The sequence below is a fragment of the Fundulus heteroclitus genome, chromosome 2 (assembly GCF_011125445.2).
Source record: "Fundulus heteroclitus isolate FHET01 chromosome 2, MU-UCD_Fhet_4.1, whole genome shotgun sequence".
Taxonomy (NCBI): Eukaryota; Metazoa; Chordata; class Actinopteri; order Cyprinodontiformes; family Fundulidae; genus Fundulus; species Fundulus heteroclitus.
The window spans coordinates 21,550,587-21,570,009 of record NC_046362.1 but is presented as its reverse complement, the minus strand read 5'-3'; the positions used below and the strand labels follow the sequence as shown (position 1 = coordinate 21,570,009).

Here is a 19,423-nt window from a genome sequence, read left to right as displayed (position 1 = left end):
CATGTCATAAATTAGCGAACCAGAATAAAAATCCTGCATAATGGTACAAAATCCTGCAGAAGGTCCAGCCATCAGTTTCTTAACTTTATGTTTAAGCACATTTGGGTTGTGCAAGAGGGCAGCGATCCAAGGCGCACCAGTAGGTCCACCCCTGAATGGCTCCAAAGGAAAAGCTAAACAAAATGAAGGTTTAGCAGTGGTCCAGTCAAAGTCTGGACTTGAATCAGATTAAGATCATTTTTCATCCTTTTAAACAGGTGGTTAAACACCCTCCAGTGCAGTTGAATTACGACTATTAGAAGAAAGTAAAATAAAATAGTCACTGCCAAAACCAGTTAGTAGGCTTGGTGGGTAATTACTTTCTCCCATATGGACCAGTGTAGTTTGGATACACTATTTTCGCCAAAACAATCTAATCAAAGTTTGAAAATGTTTGTATTTCCTCAGCTTATCTTTATCTGTATTAAAACTTGCTTGAAGATCTGAACGAGCTTGACAAAAATCCACAAAAAAACTGAAGACATATAAAATCTGAAAGGGAGTAAATCGATCAAACTTGCACACTGAACTGTTGTTTTTATTGTTTGGATCATTATTTTTCCCTGGGTAGTGTTCACAGAATTCCTTAAAAGTCCAAAAGGTAAACTAAATTCATGTTGATGATGAATGTATGTAAAAGAACTGTTATATCTACATATTAACATTACCGTGTCGTTTTCTAACACGGGTTATAGTCACAGATGGAAAAGTGTGGGAGTCGAACATTTAAAACTCAAATAAACTCACTGTACAGTTTCTCTACAAATTCAGATTTTAAACATCACATTTACTTTTATTTAGTTAAGGGTAAAAAACATTTTACAACATGAAAGAGGAAGGTCAAGTAGAGGTCTGCTGATGGGAGAAAAACGTGCCTCGAGAATTCATTTCATAAGGAGGTGAGAGGTAAATTCAAGTTTCCCCCAGAGGACCTTCAGCTGTAGATGACAGGAGTTACTGCGTAGACACGGTAATCTTTACAAATCTGCCTTTGGATAATAAACACATTGATTTAAACATATATTTAAACATATTTGGCTGAAATTACCAAAGATATTATTAGAGGAATTTATATGTAAAAATGTAGAGAAAAACACAAGAGAAAAAAAAGACAGTAACATTGTGAAAAACAATGTTACTGGAAGAGCAAATCATCCATTTGGTACATCCTAATATCATCCCAGGGTCCATCATATAAACAAAATCATCAAAAGATGCAAAGTAAAATAATCCCTGGGCTGTTTGAAAGTGCTACAGGGTGTCCAAACTTTTGCCTGCTCTAAATTATTCCTGAATTGTAAAACAGTCTGGGACTTTTGAACAATTGTGAAAAAAAAAAAAAAAATTGACAAAAGGGGAAAATTGTGTCTCAAAACGTTATGCCTTTTGAAGTTTGCCCATAGCTTCACAATAACAGGCTCATTTCTTGTAGAACGCTGATGTTGGGTTGATTTTGCTGCATCACAGCAAGATGCAAAGGGTCATGATCACAGTTTGTTATGGGGTACATTAGGCTTTCATTAACAAGATGAGAACAAGATAGAGAAAAAAAAAAAAAAAAAAAAATTTTCATCATAAAATTTCTGCAAACAAAGCAGCCAAAAGCTGCAGCAGCCTGCCGGCGCTCCACACAACACTACACAGAAACTCTGGAGAACAGCAGGAAACACTTTATAATTGCACATTATCGTTGCTGTGTCAGTTTTTCATGCTTCACATTGTTATACATAAAAAGTACAGGTTTTTTTTGTTTGTTTGTTGTTTTTTTGCCACACTTGAGAAAACATTCAGTTATACTAATGACAGTTATAAGAATGTCAAACATGGAGGCTAAAACACAGACGCTGAAAACTAGACAGAAATCTCCCTGCTGTTCACGCCGGACGGATGGAGGGCAGTGACTGACATTGATCACATGACCGTTCCCAGCAGAGGACTTTCAATCCAGTAAGACAAAAGTTCAAAAATTACACAAGAATAAATAATGTGCCAGCTGATAGTGTCAGTGATGGGAAAACAATAAGTCCAAAACTGATTTCAAACAGGATAAAGTTTTACTGAGGATGGAAACCCTTTCAAGCCAACTCCGGACTTTCTGACCTCAACCCGTTCTCATCAGCCTCCGAGTTTTCCTCTTTCTTCTCCAGGTCAAAGTTCTGCGGAGGACGCACGACAAAAAAAATTTAATCCAACACATCTTCTTGCACAGTTAATTCCTACAACTAGATTAACCAATGCCTTTTCAATGTGAAAACCACATTTAAAAAAGGTCATTGATGGAAAGCTGTGGGTTTTAAGAGGATTCCAAAAAAATAAAATAAAAATTCAGACACAACAGAGAGACCTACCTCTAATTCTTCCATCACTTCATCCATGAAATCACTGGGGTTTAGCTTGTAGTCCACCGCTCTCTTGATCATCTCTCTGAACATCTGATGGAACAATTCACAGTAGAAGACTTGGTGAGCAGATAAAATTCAGAGTGCAAGTTTCTGCAGGCTAAATTTAAGACCTAAATGAATTCTGAAACTTCTAAAACTGGCGGCTGGTAGGAGGCTACAAGAAGAATCTCACTGAAGTAAAGTCAACACAAACGGTGAGGTGTCTTTAATTTTTCCTTGACTGTACTATTCTGTTTTTTACTGAATAAAACAAGGTAAATTTTTGGTGTTTATCTATAAATGAACGACTTTCTGTTCCAAAGATAATAAAGAGGACCGGCCATTAACATGTGAAGATCTCTTTTGACAGGACTGAATATTTAATGGGGCGTCCTAATGTTTTCTAATGAGCTTATGAAGGAGCAAGCAGTGTATAAATTCACAATTTTTAAATTTGTGTTGCTTAAATACGCAATCGTAAACCAGTTTCACAAGCAGATTTGCAACAAAGGCTGAATAACATTAATTCATCTTGAATCAGAGCTTCAAACTATTAACTTTAGGAAACTTTAAGGCCTACAGTTAAACCTAGACGTTGCATAAACCCTGAAGTGGCACAAAAAGCTTGTGATAGGTTAAAATTATTGTAATATTATTATTACAGACTAAAAGGAATATAATCAATCAATCAATAGAAAAAGAAATTAAAACCACGGATAAGAAAACAGCAAAGCCAAACCTTAACTACATTGGTCCCATCAGCTGCCGAGACAAAGTAAAACGGAAGCCCCTGCTTCTTCGCGAAGCTAAAACTTCTCTGTGTGACCTTCAGGTCGGCTGCAGACGAGAAACAGAAAATTCACATTTGAATCTGATCATCATTTTCCTGATCGGGAAGAAATACAAAGGTTTCTGGAAGTAAGTCAAAGCAGTACCACACATCCTAATGTACCGTATTGGAACAACTGAATATCAATAGTAAGCTTTTATGTCACAGCCACACTTACCATCAATTTTGTTGGCTACAACACAACAGGGAATCTCAGGTCTGTACTCCCTTAGCTCTTTATACCAGTTGGCTAAATTCTTATACGTGATTTTCCTTTGCACATCAAAAACCTGAGGGAAAGAAAAGAAGCAGGAAATGACTTCCAGTTAAACAACCAAAATCCTGTGGTCATCTAACTGTGTAGCGTCAGCGTCCCTCTCAACCAATTACTGTCTTTGTTCTAACTAAGGTTTTGAATATTTGATTTATGTAAACATTAACCATGAAAAGGTTTATCACCCATCTTTGTGTATTTTATAGGTAATCTCATTTCAAAAGCAGTGAAAATTTAGAGTTCAGACAAAACCACACGAAAAGATATTATCCAGATGTAAAATCGTTCATTAGCTAATGCACACAAACAATAAAACCAAAACTGAGTAATTAAATATGGGTTTCCAAAACAGAACTTCACAGAATAGGAAGTTTTTAAGAAGTGCCCAGATTCTAAAGCGCCAAAGTTACACTTGAGCTGGAACGGGTTCAGCCCTACGTCTTTGAACTCTCGGCCTGATGGCTACTACTGTGGACAGGGAAGCTGAAGCAAATTTTGACAAAGACAACAATCTTCTTTAGATCTTCACTGGAACCAGTCAAGTTCTATCCCTCTTTGAATTTGTAACTTGAATCTGATTGCTTGCCGTACATATTCTCCAACTAGAAAAAAAAACGTAATCTGCTTGAATCGCCTTTTATCGATACATTGATGTACCACTGCATGCGGCCTGAACTTGCCCTAATATAAATATAGGGGCAAATATAAACTATGGTACTTTCTAAACTCACACACCAAACACATGGTTTTAAAAACAACTTTATAAACAGTCACTGAAAATCTCTGGTTAAAAAGAAAATAAGGCCATTCTAGTCTGCCTCAATTTTTTTAAACACCCTAAGGTGTGTTTAATTCTTGACAAATGCTACTAAAATCTACAGTCTTCTTATATGTGGCTCAGACATTTTGCTGCAGCCACGCAGAAAGCAAGTGAGCACCTTTGAAGAAAGAACATGATTAAAAGGCAACAACAACAAAAGTAAAAACAGGCTTATTCAAAAGAAGTCCGATCAGATAACACCAGAAAGCTCTGTGCACATTTAGACCCGTTTAGGTGAGGAGTCAATGTTATTTACGATGAATGAAAACGAAACCGCAAACCCTGATAGAGAGAAACTGACCTAACGTGAGTTCGGCTGATTTAACAGAAACAAGTAGGAAGTGTGTGTTACCATGATGCATGCATGAGCTTTGTGATAGTATGAGGGATGCATGCTCTGAAACCTCTCCTGGCCAGCAGTGTCCCAGAAATCTGTGGATCATAATCAATTAGATGGTAAACCAATTAGTTACATTTTTTTTAACCGGCTAAAACTATTTGTAGGAGAGCAAAAAACGGTGCACTCACCAACTGCAACAGTCTTGCTTCCTACGGTCGCCTTGTGTTTGTACAGAGTCAAAGCATATGTGGACAGCTGCTGGGGGCGACTGTGGAAAGTGTTAAAGGTCTTAAATGATCTTGACTGCAAAAAAAAATAAAAATGCACATTTAAACGTATAAAGCAGCTGAAGGATACAACTCATCCAGAAGAAACCGCTCCATCAGCCTGTGAGGAAAAGACAGAAACGATGTTTCCTCGTAGACAACCTGGAAAATGTGTTATAATGGCACTTATTCCAGCCGAGACTCACTTTGATTTACCAACCGCGCTGTCTCCCAGGCAGATGATCTTCACTTGTTCGTCTGCATCGTATTTCTTTTGGTCCAGTTCGGGGATGCTGCCGACGTCGTCAGCCATTTCGCGCCGCCTCCTCGGTAATTTCTCCTACTTAAAGAGGACTTGAGAACAGCCGGGTGACGCTCCTCGGCCAGAGTCGGCGATATAAAGAACCGCTAGTTAGCTTGCCACTGGTTAGCAGCCGTTACCATCGCGTCAGCTAGCTAGCTTCTTTGGCCGCTTACTCAACAGCTCCAAATGTGTTTATTTCACCATATTCCAACACATAAACTCACGAGAGCGCCTACGAGCGCGACAGTTACTGGCTCCATGCTAAGGTTTGTGGCGAGTTTCCGGTCATTACGTCTCACTGTTGGTCCCAATTAAAGATGTAACAACTCCGCTGATCACAGTCTGGATAAATAACAAGGACTGCGCCTGTTAAAACGGGCTTTGTTTACTGCAGCAGAGATTCTGGTCCAGTTTCTGAGGGAATTGTTCGGTTAATGCACGACGTCCCAGGCGTTATTCTTCGTTCCTATGCAACAGGGACGCTCACAGGACCACTAGTCTCCGTTTAGCTGCCCTTACCAAATGCCTGTCTCAAAATGACAACCAAACTGCATTCGTTCGTTCATTCATTCATATTATTTTACACGAGGCCCAATGTACTTTAGGGTCTTAAGTACAGTTTGATGTGGGGACTGGTTCAAAACAAAAACATTAAAAATTCGGTCTACGGCATAGACATCATATATGTAGACGCCTCGTCGGGCGGGTTCTGCATAGTGCATATGCTGCGGATGCGTCAGAGCGTTCGCCATCTTGTATGTGGCAAATCTGCAGTTAGTGTGAGTCACTTAAACAATAAGGAGTTTAATCTCAGAACATACTTTATATTCGTAATATTTCTATTTTTGTAATATCACGAGTTTATTTTCGTATCCCTTTGGTTTCATTCTCCTGACTTTATACTCGTAAAGAATAAAAATAATTAAAATAATCTAACCTGGCCCTATGACTCAGGACTGAAATACTTCTGCAAACTGTGACTATTTTGGAAATGCCCCCCCCCCCCTTAATTCTCATAATATGACGTTTTTCTCATAATATTACCACTTTTGTCTTTTTTTCATGTATACTCCTATGACTTTTTTTCATATAAGTAATTTTATCTCTGTAAAACTCCCCCAATGAGTCTGTTTCTAATCTGTGTCTATACCAGATCTTAAAAGGTTCACATGTGACACGGTTTTCTGAAATAATGAACCACAATTTAACCAATTCATAACACATACACATTTATATTTCTCTCTCTCTCTCTCTTTCCCTGTCTCTCTCTCTCTCATATATATATATATATATATATATATATATATATATATATATATATATATATATATATATATATATATATATATACACACACATGCATACATACATACATTTATAATCTGGACATATACTTATATATAAACACACCTATTTATTTAGAATACTTCAAAATCTATATATGCACATCGATCAAAACATCAATCAAAAGCCAATTTGGCTTCCAACCTCTATCAATTAATCTCTATAGATTTTTTTACAAGTATATATAACCTCCATCTATATCTTTCTGTCTTAAAACATATAACAGTAGTGAACATAGACTTTCACTACTTTCTGCCACATACAATATGGCGGTGGCGTTGACATACAAACCTGCGTCCAATGGGGTGTTTACGTTTATAACGTCTATGAGCATAATCAGTTTTGATCATGTTTCGGATCATAAATGAAAGCAGTTCTTCAAGAACCACAGAAATGACCCAAAGACATACAACCTCAAGGCAGCATTTGCTGGTTTGTTTTGTTTATTAAATCTCTTTAAAGCAAAAGTTTAAAATTCTTCCAATTAAATTTAACATGTTGTAGCACTGGTATTTAAAAAAAAAAAAGAAAAAAAAAAAAAGAAAGAAAACGATTAAAAATAGCTGTTCTGATATTTTAATACAACTTCCCCATATTAATATAACTTTTCCACATAAAAAAATATTTAAGATTTTTAAAGCACAAACAGCATGGAGGGCCAACTATAATAAAATATCCCAATAATCATTAAGGTTTCTGTTTCTTTTAACAGCTAGATTTCTGCCTTTATTCCTCTTGGTTTACAATAAGGGGAGCGAGGTATTGTGAATGACGCAGTCCAAAGGTGAAACTGGGAGCTTTTGCTTTTGTAAAGGTGACCTAGAAAAGAAAAAAATATATATACTAATATATTATAAATGTAACATCTCAAGCTTTTTATTAAGAAAGTAGAATGTTTCTTACCCTCTCAGGATAGTGTGCTCCTGGGCCTGGTGTCTTTGTGTTTTCTTCAGGAGCAAAGTTGCGGCCCTTTATGCTGTATTGTGGAGGTTTCTGCCTATAAATATAGGGGTCAACAACGTTATAGGCCGCGGGACCCGGAGTCTGGAAGAATCAGAATCAGAATCGGGAATACTAGTCACAGGACAGTTAGGAAGTTAGGAATTTAAGGTGTTTTTTTTTTATTTATTTATTTTTTATTTTGTTAAAGTGCCCAAGTATTCATTGTAAAACCTTGTTACGGTCTTCATGGAAGCTTGCAGTTTTACTGCGGCCCTGAAGTGTGTAGTTGGGTGCTGAGGGTGCAACTACAGTTTTATGGCCCAGCATGGGTGGCAGAGTGTAGGTGGCTGGACCTGCATGGTAATTGTAAAATTTAGGATTACCAAGATTGTTCACATGACTTCTGAGGTGGAACTATGGTACTTTCTACTTCATATATATATATATATATATATATATATATATATATATATATATATATATATATATATATATATATATATATATATATATATATATATATATATACTACCTGGCGTATGGGCAGTGCTCCGATCTCTTCTTCTCCCAAATAGAGAATAAGCAGGAGCTGAACGGATGGTCATCTTTCCAGAACGCTCTGGAGAATATTGGCCTATAAGACTCAAAAGAAAGTGAGAAAAAGACCCAGCTGGCAGGTTAGCCCACTGTATATTGATATCATACGTACTTGTGTGCATTTCTGAAAATTTCTTTTAAATTGGCTTCACTGACCTGGTCCAGGTACTTGGGACAGTTGTAGCTGCTTAGGTCGACCAAGAAGAGAAAATGCAGGCGTTACACTTCTGCCCATCCTGGTCATGTTCGAGGGGATTAGATATGTTGGTCCAGGAGAGCAGCTTGTGTTAGCTTCCTCATGCCGAGCACCAAAGGAGAACATTGGGGCTTTATATTTGGTAGGGTCATGTTGAAAAGCACCTCCACAGAACAGAGTCAAGTCATGTTACCTTTTAATGTTTCAATAATATATCTAATGATGAAATATTACATTTTACTCTCACCTATGAGCCCAGGAAGGGCATATTTGGGCCCCGGGCTCCCGTAGAGAGCAGCAATAGGTCTCCGTGGTCTGTGGGGCCTCCAAGGTCCAACACAAAGCTCATCACTTGTCATTGTTTTGAGTGAATGGACTGGCATTTGAGTAATTGAAAAAAGAAAATCAGTCAGTAGGTTGTTTCTTATTTTATTTATTTTACTATTGTATTTGCCCCCTATTTATATTTACACGGGAACAATTTCTGTGATAAAGAAATTAACTTTTTCAGTCCACTCACAGGAATTTTTCTCATGGTAAAGGAAATTTTATATATATAATTGTCATATGATTGTCTTGTCTCCATTTTTCTGCTTTAATAATATAGTCCTTGTTTGTTTCTCTTAATAAATAAAGATTTGTTCCGCAACATGGTGAAATTTGCTGCATTTTCTAACAATAATTGAAACTGAATTGAAATTGAAAAGATACTTTATTTATCCCAAAGGGAAATTAGATGTTGATGTAACTAATTTTGTCAAGGGGTTATAGATGGTGATGGCTCTGGGCAGGAAAGATCTCCTGTAGTGGTCTGTTTTACAACCAATCTGAAGAAACCTTTAACTGAAGAGGACGTTCAGGATTGTCCTTGATTTTATGCAAAATCCTTCTTTGCATCATCATCTCCAGAGGTTCCACAGTCGTCCCCAGAACAAAACCAGCCTTCTTTATCAGGTTGTTGGGCCTTTTTAGGTCCCTGGCTCTGATGCTGATGCCCCAACAGATGATGGTAGAGGGGATGATGCTCTGAACAACAGACTTGTGGAAGATATGCAGCATCTTGCTGTAAACCTTGAAGGACCTAAGCTTCCTCAAAAAAATACAGTCTGCTCTGTCCTTTTTTTGTAGAATGCTTCACTGTTGTGTCTCCAGTCCAGTCTGTTGTCCAGATGAACACTGAGATATTGATAATCCTCAACCACCTCCACTTCTTCTCAAACGATGGAAATTGGGTTTGATCTAATCTGGTTTCTCCTGAAATCTACAGTCGTCTCCTTTGTTTTGTTCACATTCAAAATGAGATGGTTGCTTCCAGACCATGTCACAAAGTGATCCACCAGCTCTCTGTACTCAACTTGTTGTCCATCTCTGATACACCTGACAACTGCAGAGTCATCTGAATATTTCTGTAGATGACAGGAGTCAGAGTTGTGCTGGAAGTCTTAAGTTTACAGAGCGAAAAGGAATGGTGAGAGTACAGTACCCTGTGGTGCTCCTGACCACCACCTGGTTAGATGCACAGTCCTTCAGTCACAAACTGTGGTCTGTTTGTGAGGTAGTGTCTGACCCAGGCGATTGTTGATGTCTCCACCTGAGTCTTCTGGAGTTTCTGACAAAGCAAATCAGGCTGAACCGTGTTAAAAGCACTTGAGAAATCAAGAAACATGATCCTCACAGTGCTGCCTGCTTTGTCCAGGTGACTGTGGGTTTGTTGAAGCAGGTGTATGATGGCATCTTCAGCTCCAACAGCATCCAATACAAGAAGAAGCGGTTGCCAAAAAAAAAAATCTGAATCAAAGTTACAAAGCTACTTCAACGCGCTGCCACCCTTAGCGGCACAATTCTAGAACAATAATCAAATATAATAATCTAATATTCTCAAATTTCAACATTGTGAGCTCCAAATGAGGAATTAAAAAAAAATCACAGAAGAACATACTCGAAAAATAAAACATTAAATTAAAAACGGTGAACCTAATAAACACCCAGGGTTTCCAGTAACAATAACAAACACCACAACCAGTAACACTGAACAAACCTAATGACACGATTTAATGTCAGTTTTGATGAACAGATTGTTTTTACCTCATAAGTTTCGTCGTCCAGCTGCCAGGGTACGCTTCCTACTCCGGTCCTCACAACTCAGACAGTCCAGTCAACCCAAACACAGATTGTTCAAAGCCCCACATTGTTACTATGACAACATTGTCATGGAAATGACTCTTTAACAGCCGTGCTCATTATGTGTTCAGGGTTGGTGTGTTTTTTTTTCTTATTCTAGCAGAGCAGAGGAATTTCAGGGATGTGAAAAGAAAAAAAAACATTCACAATGCATAGCTTGTAAATTATTTATTAAATATGAAAGGCTGTAACCAGCCACAGGATGACTCTGTGGATACAACTTTGGGATTTTCCCTGAACTTAGGTTTGCCATCTTAAGAAAACATTAACCAAAATGGGAACCTAACCTCCCACAGTCCAAAAACATGTTAGGTTAATTGGCCTCTCTAAAGTCTCCTGTGAGTGTGTGCGAAAATGGTTGTTTGTCTCTGTGTTGCCCTGTGATAGACTGTCCAGGGTGAACCCCGCCTCTCGTCCATTGACAGCTGGAGATAGGCACCAGCACCTCTCATGACCCCCACAAGGGATTGACGTGTTAGAAAATGGATGGATGGATGGAAATGGTTAACATCGTAACTATTTGAATTTGTCATTGTTATTTGGTCGTTTCACATCTCTTGTAGATTTGAAGAACATCTTTCATAAAAATAAATTATCTCCCACAAGATATTTCATGTGGGGTGCCATGGGCATCTGGTTTGTTTGTAGGGTTTTAGCAGGTTGTTGTATAGGTTGTTGTATAAGTGCCTTTATGGACATGATGTCAAGAGGAGAAATTCTGGAGAGGAATGTGTGTGGCTTAGGGAAACTTTCATCTTTTTTTGTAGGTGGTGTGGTTCTGTTGTTGTCTTCAGGCCTTGTTGTCTAGCAAGCATATTTGGTCTATGCCCTCCCTATCTCTACTCCTGGATTGTTATGGCGGAGAATGCTCAGAACTCTCCCACGCTCCCTCCTCCCCCGCTGACATCTGTTGTACTGAAACAGCAATTTCCCTCTGGGATTATTAAAGTATTTCTGATTATGATTCTGAAGCACTGGAGTTTTTTGCAGGTGAGTGTGAAGCGGCTAGAATGAGGGTCAGCTTCTAAGGTCTGAGGCCATGGTTCTCCCTTGGAAAAGGGGCATTCCTCCCTTCAAGTTGAGGGTCAATCTTTGCCTCGAGCGCAGTTCAAGGTAATGGTTCCATTCCTTGATGGAGCGGGAAGTGGATTGCTGGATAGATGGATTGGTGATCTCTACAGTGACACAAGCACTGCTTTGGTGGATTCCGGTGAAGAGTTGTGCTGAAAAGGACTCAATTCTGACCCTGACCTATGAGATATGGGGCGTGACTAAAGCAACAAGATCCTGGGTACAAACTGCTCGAATGAGTCTTCCCTCCGCAGGGTGGCTAGACTGGGGGAGCTCAATATGGAGCTCATCGTCAAAAGGAGTCAATTGTGGTGGCTCAGGGATCCCCCTCTACCTGTTACACTCACAACTCGTTATGAGATAAGTGGAAGATGGACAGACGGATGGATTGTATGGACACGCATCTTTGCTGTCAAGTAGATGTTTTACAAGCAGCTGAACTATTCAAGCTGGGTGAGCTGGAAATCAGATTTAAAAAGGATACTCATTTAAACTAAAAACACAAAGTGCGTGTAGTGAGTGGTATTGTTTAAAAAATAATCTAAACCTTCTCTCGAAGGACATGTCATTTTTCCACGACCTTGCTATAGAATCAATAATCAAAAGTCTTTATTGTCATTCTGTGACCATAATGGATTTTTTGTGAGAAACCTGCTCAGAATTCACACATAACACACAGACACAAATCAAGACATAATGTTAAAGTTGAATGGACCGACAACACCTCTGAGAAGCTCAAAGCGTGCAAATCGTCCTTAGTATTTGATAAGATTCAAATGTTCAAGTAAAAAAAGACAGATGGTAGTCACATCACAGAACAATGTGTAAATTATTGTCAATTACTGAGCAATTGCATAAATGTATCAGGGCAAACATTGCTATAGTCTCCACAACAAAGAGAGAATCATATTTTATTTCAAACGCTACCCTAACCCAAAAATAAATAAATGTCCTTAATGGTCAAAAATATTGTTTTGCTGTTTAAGATAAGGAGCTGGAATAAAGAATCACATTAATGCTGTCTTAGTTAAATTTCCTTTTAATTCATGACTGTTAACAGTGACAACATACAACTGAAGGAGCTATATGAAGTGCTGATGTTTTGTAGAAATGTTTTTACCTCTACGACTTAACAAAATGTTTTCAACAAGGATAAAACTAAACATTTTTCTTATTTTTATTGAAACTCCTCAAAGAGTAGCATTGATGCTGCAGGCCCTGGTGATGTGTCTGTGGGTGTTGAGAGTTTCTCTCAAACTGGCCTGCAGGACTTTCATCAAGGGACCAAGGATTCCAGTTTCCTCTTGAGGACGCTGTTGGGTAAGAAAAATATAATTTGTTTGAAGAATTCATATTGAGGGAAACATCTTCACTCTAAACTCTCAGTGCTTTCAGATTGTCTTACCCTTGTAAGTGCACACATGAGCCGCTGGAGGATGGCATCTTCTCTATGTGGACACGAGCTGATCACTGTACTCACACAACTCAGCAGACAATTGATCGTGTGTCTTTGTGGCTGTAAATATGGGAAAACATATGTATTTGCTGAAAATATTCATATGTTTAGAACAAAAACCACCATGGTACTATGTCCTGGTATTGACCTTTTTGAGGATGCTGAGAGGCTTTCGGTTGTTTCCGACTTTTAACCTTTCTACATCCTCCCTGCTCAGAACAGGGTCCTGGATGACAGAGGAGGAAACAGAAGAGACCGAGAGAGAAATTTAAACAAGGATTTAAATAATAATAATAATAATGCAAAGCAGGATCATTTGCTTTTGTTCATGCTACTGACCCTTAACCTCTCCAACCAGGTCCACAAGAGACAACAGAGGACTTGAGGATCTGACTCGGTGACCAGCAGGGCCCACCCACAGTCACTGCTGTTCAGTTCCTCCTTTAGAAAACGACAGAGTAAATGCAATGAAAAGCTTAGTGATATGATTGTATGAGAAGCTGTAGTTTTTTACCTGCAGCAGAGCTGACCTCTGCAAAACAGTTTCGCCTGGGGGACCCTGTTCTGCCATTGCTTTGGCTACTTGTCGGGCAATCAAGGTTGGGCCAGGGGTATGCAGATTTCTTTGCAACTTCATGCGAGAGAGGATAGAGTGTTTACGGTATTCTAGACAAACCTTCTACATTTTCAACTTGACCTTTAAGAAAAACAAAAAAAGTTTACCTCCAGGTTGGAGCCGCATTTTTGGATTTCCCTTTTATTTGAGCTTTTTAAGATTTTCGTGCAGCTGCTGCTTGTCCTCATGTTCACCACAGCGGTGTTGAGCCCATGAAATTCCTTTTTGGTATATGGTAGCCCAAATGAAAATGTGCCAAAGACTGGACTAACTGGTCTGAGATCAGCACGTGTCAGATCCTGCAAGCACCAGTGCTTCTCATCTCCAAGAGCTGCAGTCCAGTATGAGCTCAGTTCCTGGTCCTTCAAGCGAGAAGGCAACAGAAAGAATTTCACCCCCACAGCCAGCCTACATCTATTAAAATATATGAAATTCTTGAATGCATTTCACCTCGTACACTCTGATCTTTGTAACGTCAGATTCACTGTAGCTGCGTTTGTCCAGCAACACCTCGCTCTTCCTCTCTAGGAACCCCAGAGGCTCGTCCCAGGAGGACACCGACCCTGAGCCGGCCCACGAGCCCTTACGACCTTCGTTTGGCAGGGGCAAATACTGCTTGGATGCAAGAGTCTCTCTCACAGCCCTGTTCAGGACCCTCAGAGCTGATCTCTTCTCCAGCTCAGCATGGACCTCTGCAGGAGAGGCCAGACCCAAAGCCAGGCAGGAGAGGCGCACACACAGGAGGTACACCACCTGATCAAATGGGGGTCAGAAAGGATATGCAGGTTAAAAGCGACACCGGACAGAGATGTGTGATCGTAGAAAAATGAAGGTAATATAGTGGCAAAGTCCCGACCTTGGGAGTATGTCTGAGTCTGCGTGCCTCCTGGCCATGAAGCAGCAGAGCTTGCCTGTTCAAGTAGTGCTGGAGGGTGAACGGGGCTCCGTGCCGCAGGCTGAGGTCTGGATACTGAGTGAGCTGCGTGCCGAGCAGGCGAGCAAAGTCAAACACGTGGTTTATCTGCGACCGGGTCTGGATAGAACGAGGCCTTTTAAGGCGCACGTAGTGGACCGCCTCGCTGGGGCTTATACGCAGGGTGTAGATGAGGTAGCAGGCTATCAGGACACCTTTTAAACAGCAGGAACAGAACAAACAACAAACCCCCAAGAACCCTGAGCATCAAATGGTGTTGTGTTGTGCAGTGCCTTGCAAAAGTATTAGTACCGCTTGAACAATGCGTTTGAGAATGGTGTGGAATTTATGGGACAGAACAAAACAGAGTAGCACATAATCTTCCATAAGTGTGAAGTAAAATAATGTTTTTTTTTTTATGTAAATAAAAATCTGAAAGGTGTGGCCTGCTTTTGCATTCATCCCGCAAAAATCCTTTCCAGAAGTCACCTGTGTGTATTATAATCTGTGAGTAAATACATCAGTTCTGGAAGACCTCAGTAGTTTGTTAGGAAATCTTAGTGAACAAACAGCATCTTGAGTAGCAAGGAGGCAGGTCACTGGTGACACTGCATAGATGTTTGAGGCAGGGTCAATAAGCAATTCGTCATCTGAAAATGGAATAGAAATTTTAATGTACAAAGACAGGGATGTTCATGTATGTGGAGAGGCTCTCCAAGTTTTGTCATTCATAAGAGAAGCAGCCAAGGGGCCCATTGTGACTCAGGAGGAGCTGCAGAGATTCACAGCGCAGGTGCGTAAATCACAAGACAAATGGTGACCTTTTACACCACACATCTGGCCTTCACGGAAGAGTGGCGAGAAGGAAGCAGTTGTTTAACAAAAGCCATAAGAAGTCCAGTAAAAGGTTTGCCACAAGTTTTGTAGTGAACACAGTACTTAAATGGAAAAAGGCGCCCTGAGACTGAAACTGATAATTTGTGATGAGATGCAGTATGTTGTGTGTGGTACAAAACTAACACTGCACATCACCCTGAACATCGTGTTGCCTTGATAAAATATAGTGGTGGCAGAATCATGTGTGTGGGGATGCTTTTGCTACAAGACAATGATCCTACAAATGTGAACATTTGTAGGATCATTATCACGCTCCCCGTCTAATCTGCTTGGGCCGGATCTTTTTTTCAAGAGCATAACAATACCTACGGTGGCCGTGAAGTGCAAACCACATCAACAAATCTCTAAACACAACTGCAAATTAATAAACACAACAACATATTCAATATAGCAACAACAACATCTTATAAAAACACGACATTAACTAAGCACATGTACTAATTAAAAAACACAACATATTGAAAATAACAACAACATCTTGAAAAACCCAACATTACCTTGAAAGCAATACAAATAAAAAAACACAACAAAATATTGAAATACACAGTAACATAATGAAAACACAACATATTTCAAAAACAGGACAACAAATTAAAAATACAACAAATATAGAAAATTACAACAACATTTTCAAACCCACAAAAACATCTTAAAAAACACAACAACATGAACCTATTGGAAGAGGTAGGCGATCAGAGACACGTCGGTGATCGGACATCGGCGCTGTTTGGTTTTTGAACCGTAAGTTATTCTGCCTGTACTGGGTTTTTCAAAACACAAATGAGGGGAAGATGGAGCGGGAGATCGACAGGCGGATTGGTGCGGCGTCTGCTGTGAAGCGGGAGCTGTACCGGTCCGTTGTGGTGAAGAGATTTACCGGTCAGTCTACGTTCCTACCCTCATCTATGGTCACGAGCTTTGGGTCGTGACCGAAAGAACGAGATCCCGGATACAAGCGGCTGAAATGAGTTTTCTCCGTAGTGTGTCTGGGCTCTCCCTTAGAGATAGGGTGAGGCGCTCAGTCGTCCGGGGAGGACTCAGAGTAGAGCCGCTGCTCCTCCACGTCGAGAGGAGCCAGTTGAGGTGGCTCGGCCATCTGGTCAGGATGCCTCCTGGACACCTCCCTGGTGAGGTGTTCCGGGCACGTCCCACCGGGAGGAGGCCCAGAGGAAGACCCAGGACACGCTGGAGGGACTATGTCTCTCGGCTGGCTTGGGAACGCCTTGGGATTCCCCTGGAGGAGCTGGCCCAAGTGGCCGGGGAGAGGGACGTCTGGGCCTCCCTACTGAAGCTGCTACCCCCGCGACCCGACCCCGGATAAGCAGAAGAAGATGGATGGATAGATGGATGGATGGATGGATGGATGGATGGATGGATGGATGGATGTAAAGGTGCGTTCACACCAAACGCGAATTCAGCCACAATGCTGCCACTTTTGCATGCTGTCGCTCGCCTGACATATCGCCAGTAAGTCACACATTGGGTGACAAGCCAGAAATACAGCAGTGCAATGGCATTGTCTAGCAACGCTGTCACTTAACTGCCTCTCCAGCCTTTTCAGACACTCTTTTTCAGGCTTTCTATATGGACTTGTCCTGGTAGTAATCAATGGTTGTCAATTAAATTCAATAAATTTAATATATATAGCGCCAATTCATGAAACATGTCATGTCAAGGCACTTTCCAAAGTCAAATGTCGACCTTCTCATACAACTCAGGCCGATCGCAGACCGCCACTCTCAGCTTGTCTTCCATCTTGAATGAAAACGGCTTCGTCTCTGCAGCAGTCCTTCACCCCACGTCACACACTGCATGAAAAGTGAGATTTTCGTCACTATGCGGCACTGTAGATTGTCGTGGAAGTTCAGGTTAACGGCTGTTCACGGCAATTTGCAGGCAACACCGAAAACTGCCGTGAATTGTCAGAAATTGACGTGGGCCTACCTTGGGAGTTGTCCCCCCATGACCCCCCTCCTCCTAATTCTAGGGGAGGCTTTAACATGTAAATGAAAATGCTGTGAGCTAAACAAATGTAAATCAGGGTTGCAGGGGGAGTTTTACCCCAAGTGACATTTCTCTAAAAGGTAAGAAAATCTCTGGTACAAATAGATCAGGCTCTATATAACCTAAATATAGACTCTTACATTTTACCTTGAATTGATTTATTTAATTAAAGTATGCTAGATTACTGTGTATGCCATTAGCAATGGCAAATGTTATGTAAAAAAAATACACAAAATAATTTATTTCAAAAATTTGTTTTAATCAGAATCAGTTGGTAAAATGTGAATCAGAATCAGCAAGGTAAAATGTGCATTCCATGCAAACATTAGAATCAGAATGAGAGGTCTGCAGAGATCACAGTCTCCTAGAGCTCAACTACTGTGCATAGTGGCATGACTACAGTGACCTTTTTTTTGGTCTTACTTAAATGCACAGAGGATGTATTAACTACACATCTCCCAGCAATGCGCTCAACTGGCAGAAATTATGCTGGGTATGACGTGTCTGTTCCCTGCAAGCCCCAAACTTCTATTGGCTTTCGTTCTGCTGACACCAAAACACTGTGCTTCACATAAAGCATATCAGCTGTGTCATTGCATGACAAAGTCCCAACCATTTGTCTTCCTAAAATACTGGCAAATTCTGCACCATATTCACATGTCCATGGCATATGAAGCTGTTGGCTCTGCTGAAATTGCCTCATAATCTGGACTTCAATTGTCCTATTGTTGTGATTAAACTTTCCCAGTATTCCATTAAAACGCTCAAATGAAAGCAGGGTTAACATGGGGTGCAAGTTTTGAATCGCATAAAAATCTGTATGTGTCACTAATTAGGTCAAGAATAGATTATGGGAGTGTGGTATATGGTTCAGCGGCTAAGTAGGTTAAAAAAAATGTATGTTATTCAAGCTAGAGCATTGAGAATTTGTTTAGGGGCAGTTAAATCAACTCCAGTATGTGCTTTACAAATAGAATCAGGAGAAATGCCATTATGTATCAGAAGGCAACAGATAATGGTTAATTACTGGATAAATTTAAAAGGACATAATGAAGATCATCCAGTTATGAAAGTATTAGAAAGTTGTTGGGAAAGACGAAAGGGTCAATTTAATAGTTTTGGATGGATTGGGGATGATAGAGCAAAAACATTTAATGTATATAACAAAGAATTCAGTCCAACAGTATTGTGGGCTTTGAGACCTACATGGATATGGAAATATATTAATATAGATAGATCATTATTAAATATTAAGACAAGAAATATAATAGATATCTGCCAAGAATTTTACAATCAAATACAGATTAAATATAATGATTATTTGCAAATTTATACTGATGGTTCGAAAAATCCAAAAAATGAAGCAACTAGTGTAGCTGTAGTGATTCCTGAATTAAAAATTAATATTTCAAAAAGAACATCTAATTATTTTAGTATATATGCGGTAGAATTATGTGCTATATTATTGGCTTTAGAATGGGTGGAGGATACAAATATAAATAAAATAATAATTTGTAGTGATTCATTATCTGCATTATTAAGTATAGAAAAGGGATGTACAAAGATTTTTCGTTTTTTTTTTTATTCTGGGATCATAAGGATTTGAAGGATATATATTAGGATCCAATAGATGGCAGTAATGCAACAACTATGGATGCAAGCTGTCGTTAAATCCTAAAGAAGAAGAAAAAGAAGAAGAAGAAGAAGAAGAAGACGACGACTTTACTGTGTTTGGATTTTACTGGTATGCCGGACAACGTCTCGCGTTCAACTCCTCTAGGACGCGATCCACAACTTTCAGCCAGTCCGCAGACTGACGAGAAGAAACTGCTGATTGCTATCAGTGGACTGTCTCGTCAGCTTACTCAACATACTGGCGACATGAATGAGAGGTTCACTCAACTGCAGAATTCGGTAAACTCCAGGTTGCTGTCCATAGAGGACAAGATGGCG

The 19,423-nt window shown here is 39.8% G+C and overlaps 3 protein-coding genes and 1 long non-coding RNA gene across 7 annotated transcripts in view; 1 reads left to right on the top strand and 3 right to left on the bottom strand.

The window, feature by feature from the left end:
• Positions 1 to 1,585: 1,585 nt before the first annotated feature.
• Positions 1,586 to 5,772, bottom strand: rabl2 (RAB, member of RAS oncogene family-like 2). The gene is made up of 8 exons (XM_012856029.3): positions 5,156 to 5,772; positions 5,041 to 5,070; positions 4,872 to 4,951; positions 4,696 to 4,775; positions 3,428 to 3,539; positions 3,160 to 3,257; positions 2,388 to 2,471; positions 1,586 to 2,195 (listed from the first exon to the last, which is right to left on the bottom strand). The coding sequence occupies exons 1-8, from the start codon at positions 5,260 to 5,262 to the stop codon at positions 2,115 to 2,117; spliced, it is 672 nt and encodes a 223-aa protein (XP_012711483.1). The 5' UTR covers positions 5,263 to 5,772; the 3' UTR covers positions 1,586 to 2,114.
• Positions 5,773 to 7,157: 1,385 nt separating this feature from the next.
• odf3b (outer dense fiber of sperm tails 3B) lies at positions 7,158 to 10,560 on the bottom strand. 3 transcript variants are annotated; one of them, XM_021312593.2, is made up of 7 exons: positions 10,418 to 10,560; positions 8,580 to 8,708; positions 8,293 to 8,427; positions 8,072 to 8,173; positions 7,771 to 7,892; positions 7,501 to 7,641; positions 7,158 to 7,416 (listed from the first exon to the last, which is right to left on the bottom strand). In XM_021312593.2, exons 2-7 carry the CDS (start codon positions 8,689 to 8,691, stop codon positions 7,324 to 7,326), a joined length of 705 nt encoding a protein of 234 aa, XP_021168268.2. In that variant the 5' UTR covers positions 8,692 to 8,708; positions 10,418 to 10,560; the 3' UTR covers positions 7,158 to 7,323. The 3 variants fall into 3 exon arrangements, with proteins under 3 accessions (XP_021168268.2, XP_012711482.2, XP_012711481.2); XM_012856028.3 differs by having other exon boundaries at positions 8,293 to 8,496; positions 10,418 to 10,556; XM_012856027.3 differs by lacking the exon at positions 10,418 to 10,560 and having other exon boundaries at positions 8,293 to 8,496; positions 8,580 to 8,715.
• A 1,969-nt stretch (positions 10,561 to 12,529) lies between these two features.
• The window catches only part of zgc:77752 (PTP_PTPDC1 domain-containing protein), a 12,216-nt gene continuing 5,322 nt past the window's right edge, over positions 12,530 to 19,423 (bottom strand). Inside the window, exons 6-13 of the mRNA XM_036150670.1 lie at positions 14,513 to 14,784; positions 14,107 to 14,409; positions 13,764 to 14,018; positions 13,555 to 13,671; positions 13,380 to 13,481; positions 13,189 to 13,266; positions 12,990 to 13,100; positions 12,530 to 12,897 (exon numbers count right to left, since the gene is read on the bottom strand). Coding sequence (XP_036006563.1) covers positions 12,775 to 12,897; positions 12,990 to 13,100; positions 13,189 to 13,266; positions 13,380 to 13,481; positions 13,555 to 13,671; positions 13,764 to 14,018; positions 14,107 to 14,409; positions 14,513 to 14,784 — 1,361 coding nt within the window. The 3' untranslated portion in view covers positions 12,530 to 12,774. The remainder of the gene's footprint in view (positions 12,898 to 12,989; positions 13,101 to 13,188; positions 13,267 to 13,379; positions 13,482 to 13,554; positions 13,672 to 13,763; positions 14,019 to 14,106; positions 14,410 to 14,512; positions 14,785 to 19,423) is intronic.
• LOC118566950 overlaps positions 19,008 to 19,423 on the top strand; it is a 1,242-nt gene continuing 826 nt past the window's right edge. Inside the window, exon 1 of one of the 2 annotated variants that reach the window (XR_004933385.1) lies at positions 19,008 to 19,423. This exon is cut by the window's right edge and continues 71 nt beyond it. This is a non-coding gene — a long non-coding RNA (uncharacterized LOC118566950). The other variant, XR_004933384.1, reaches the window with a different exon arrangement.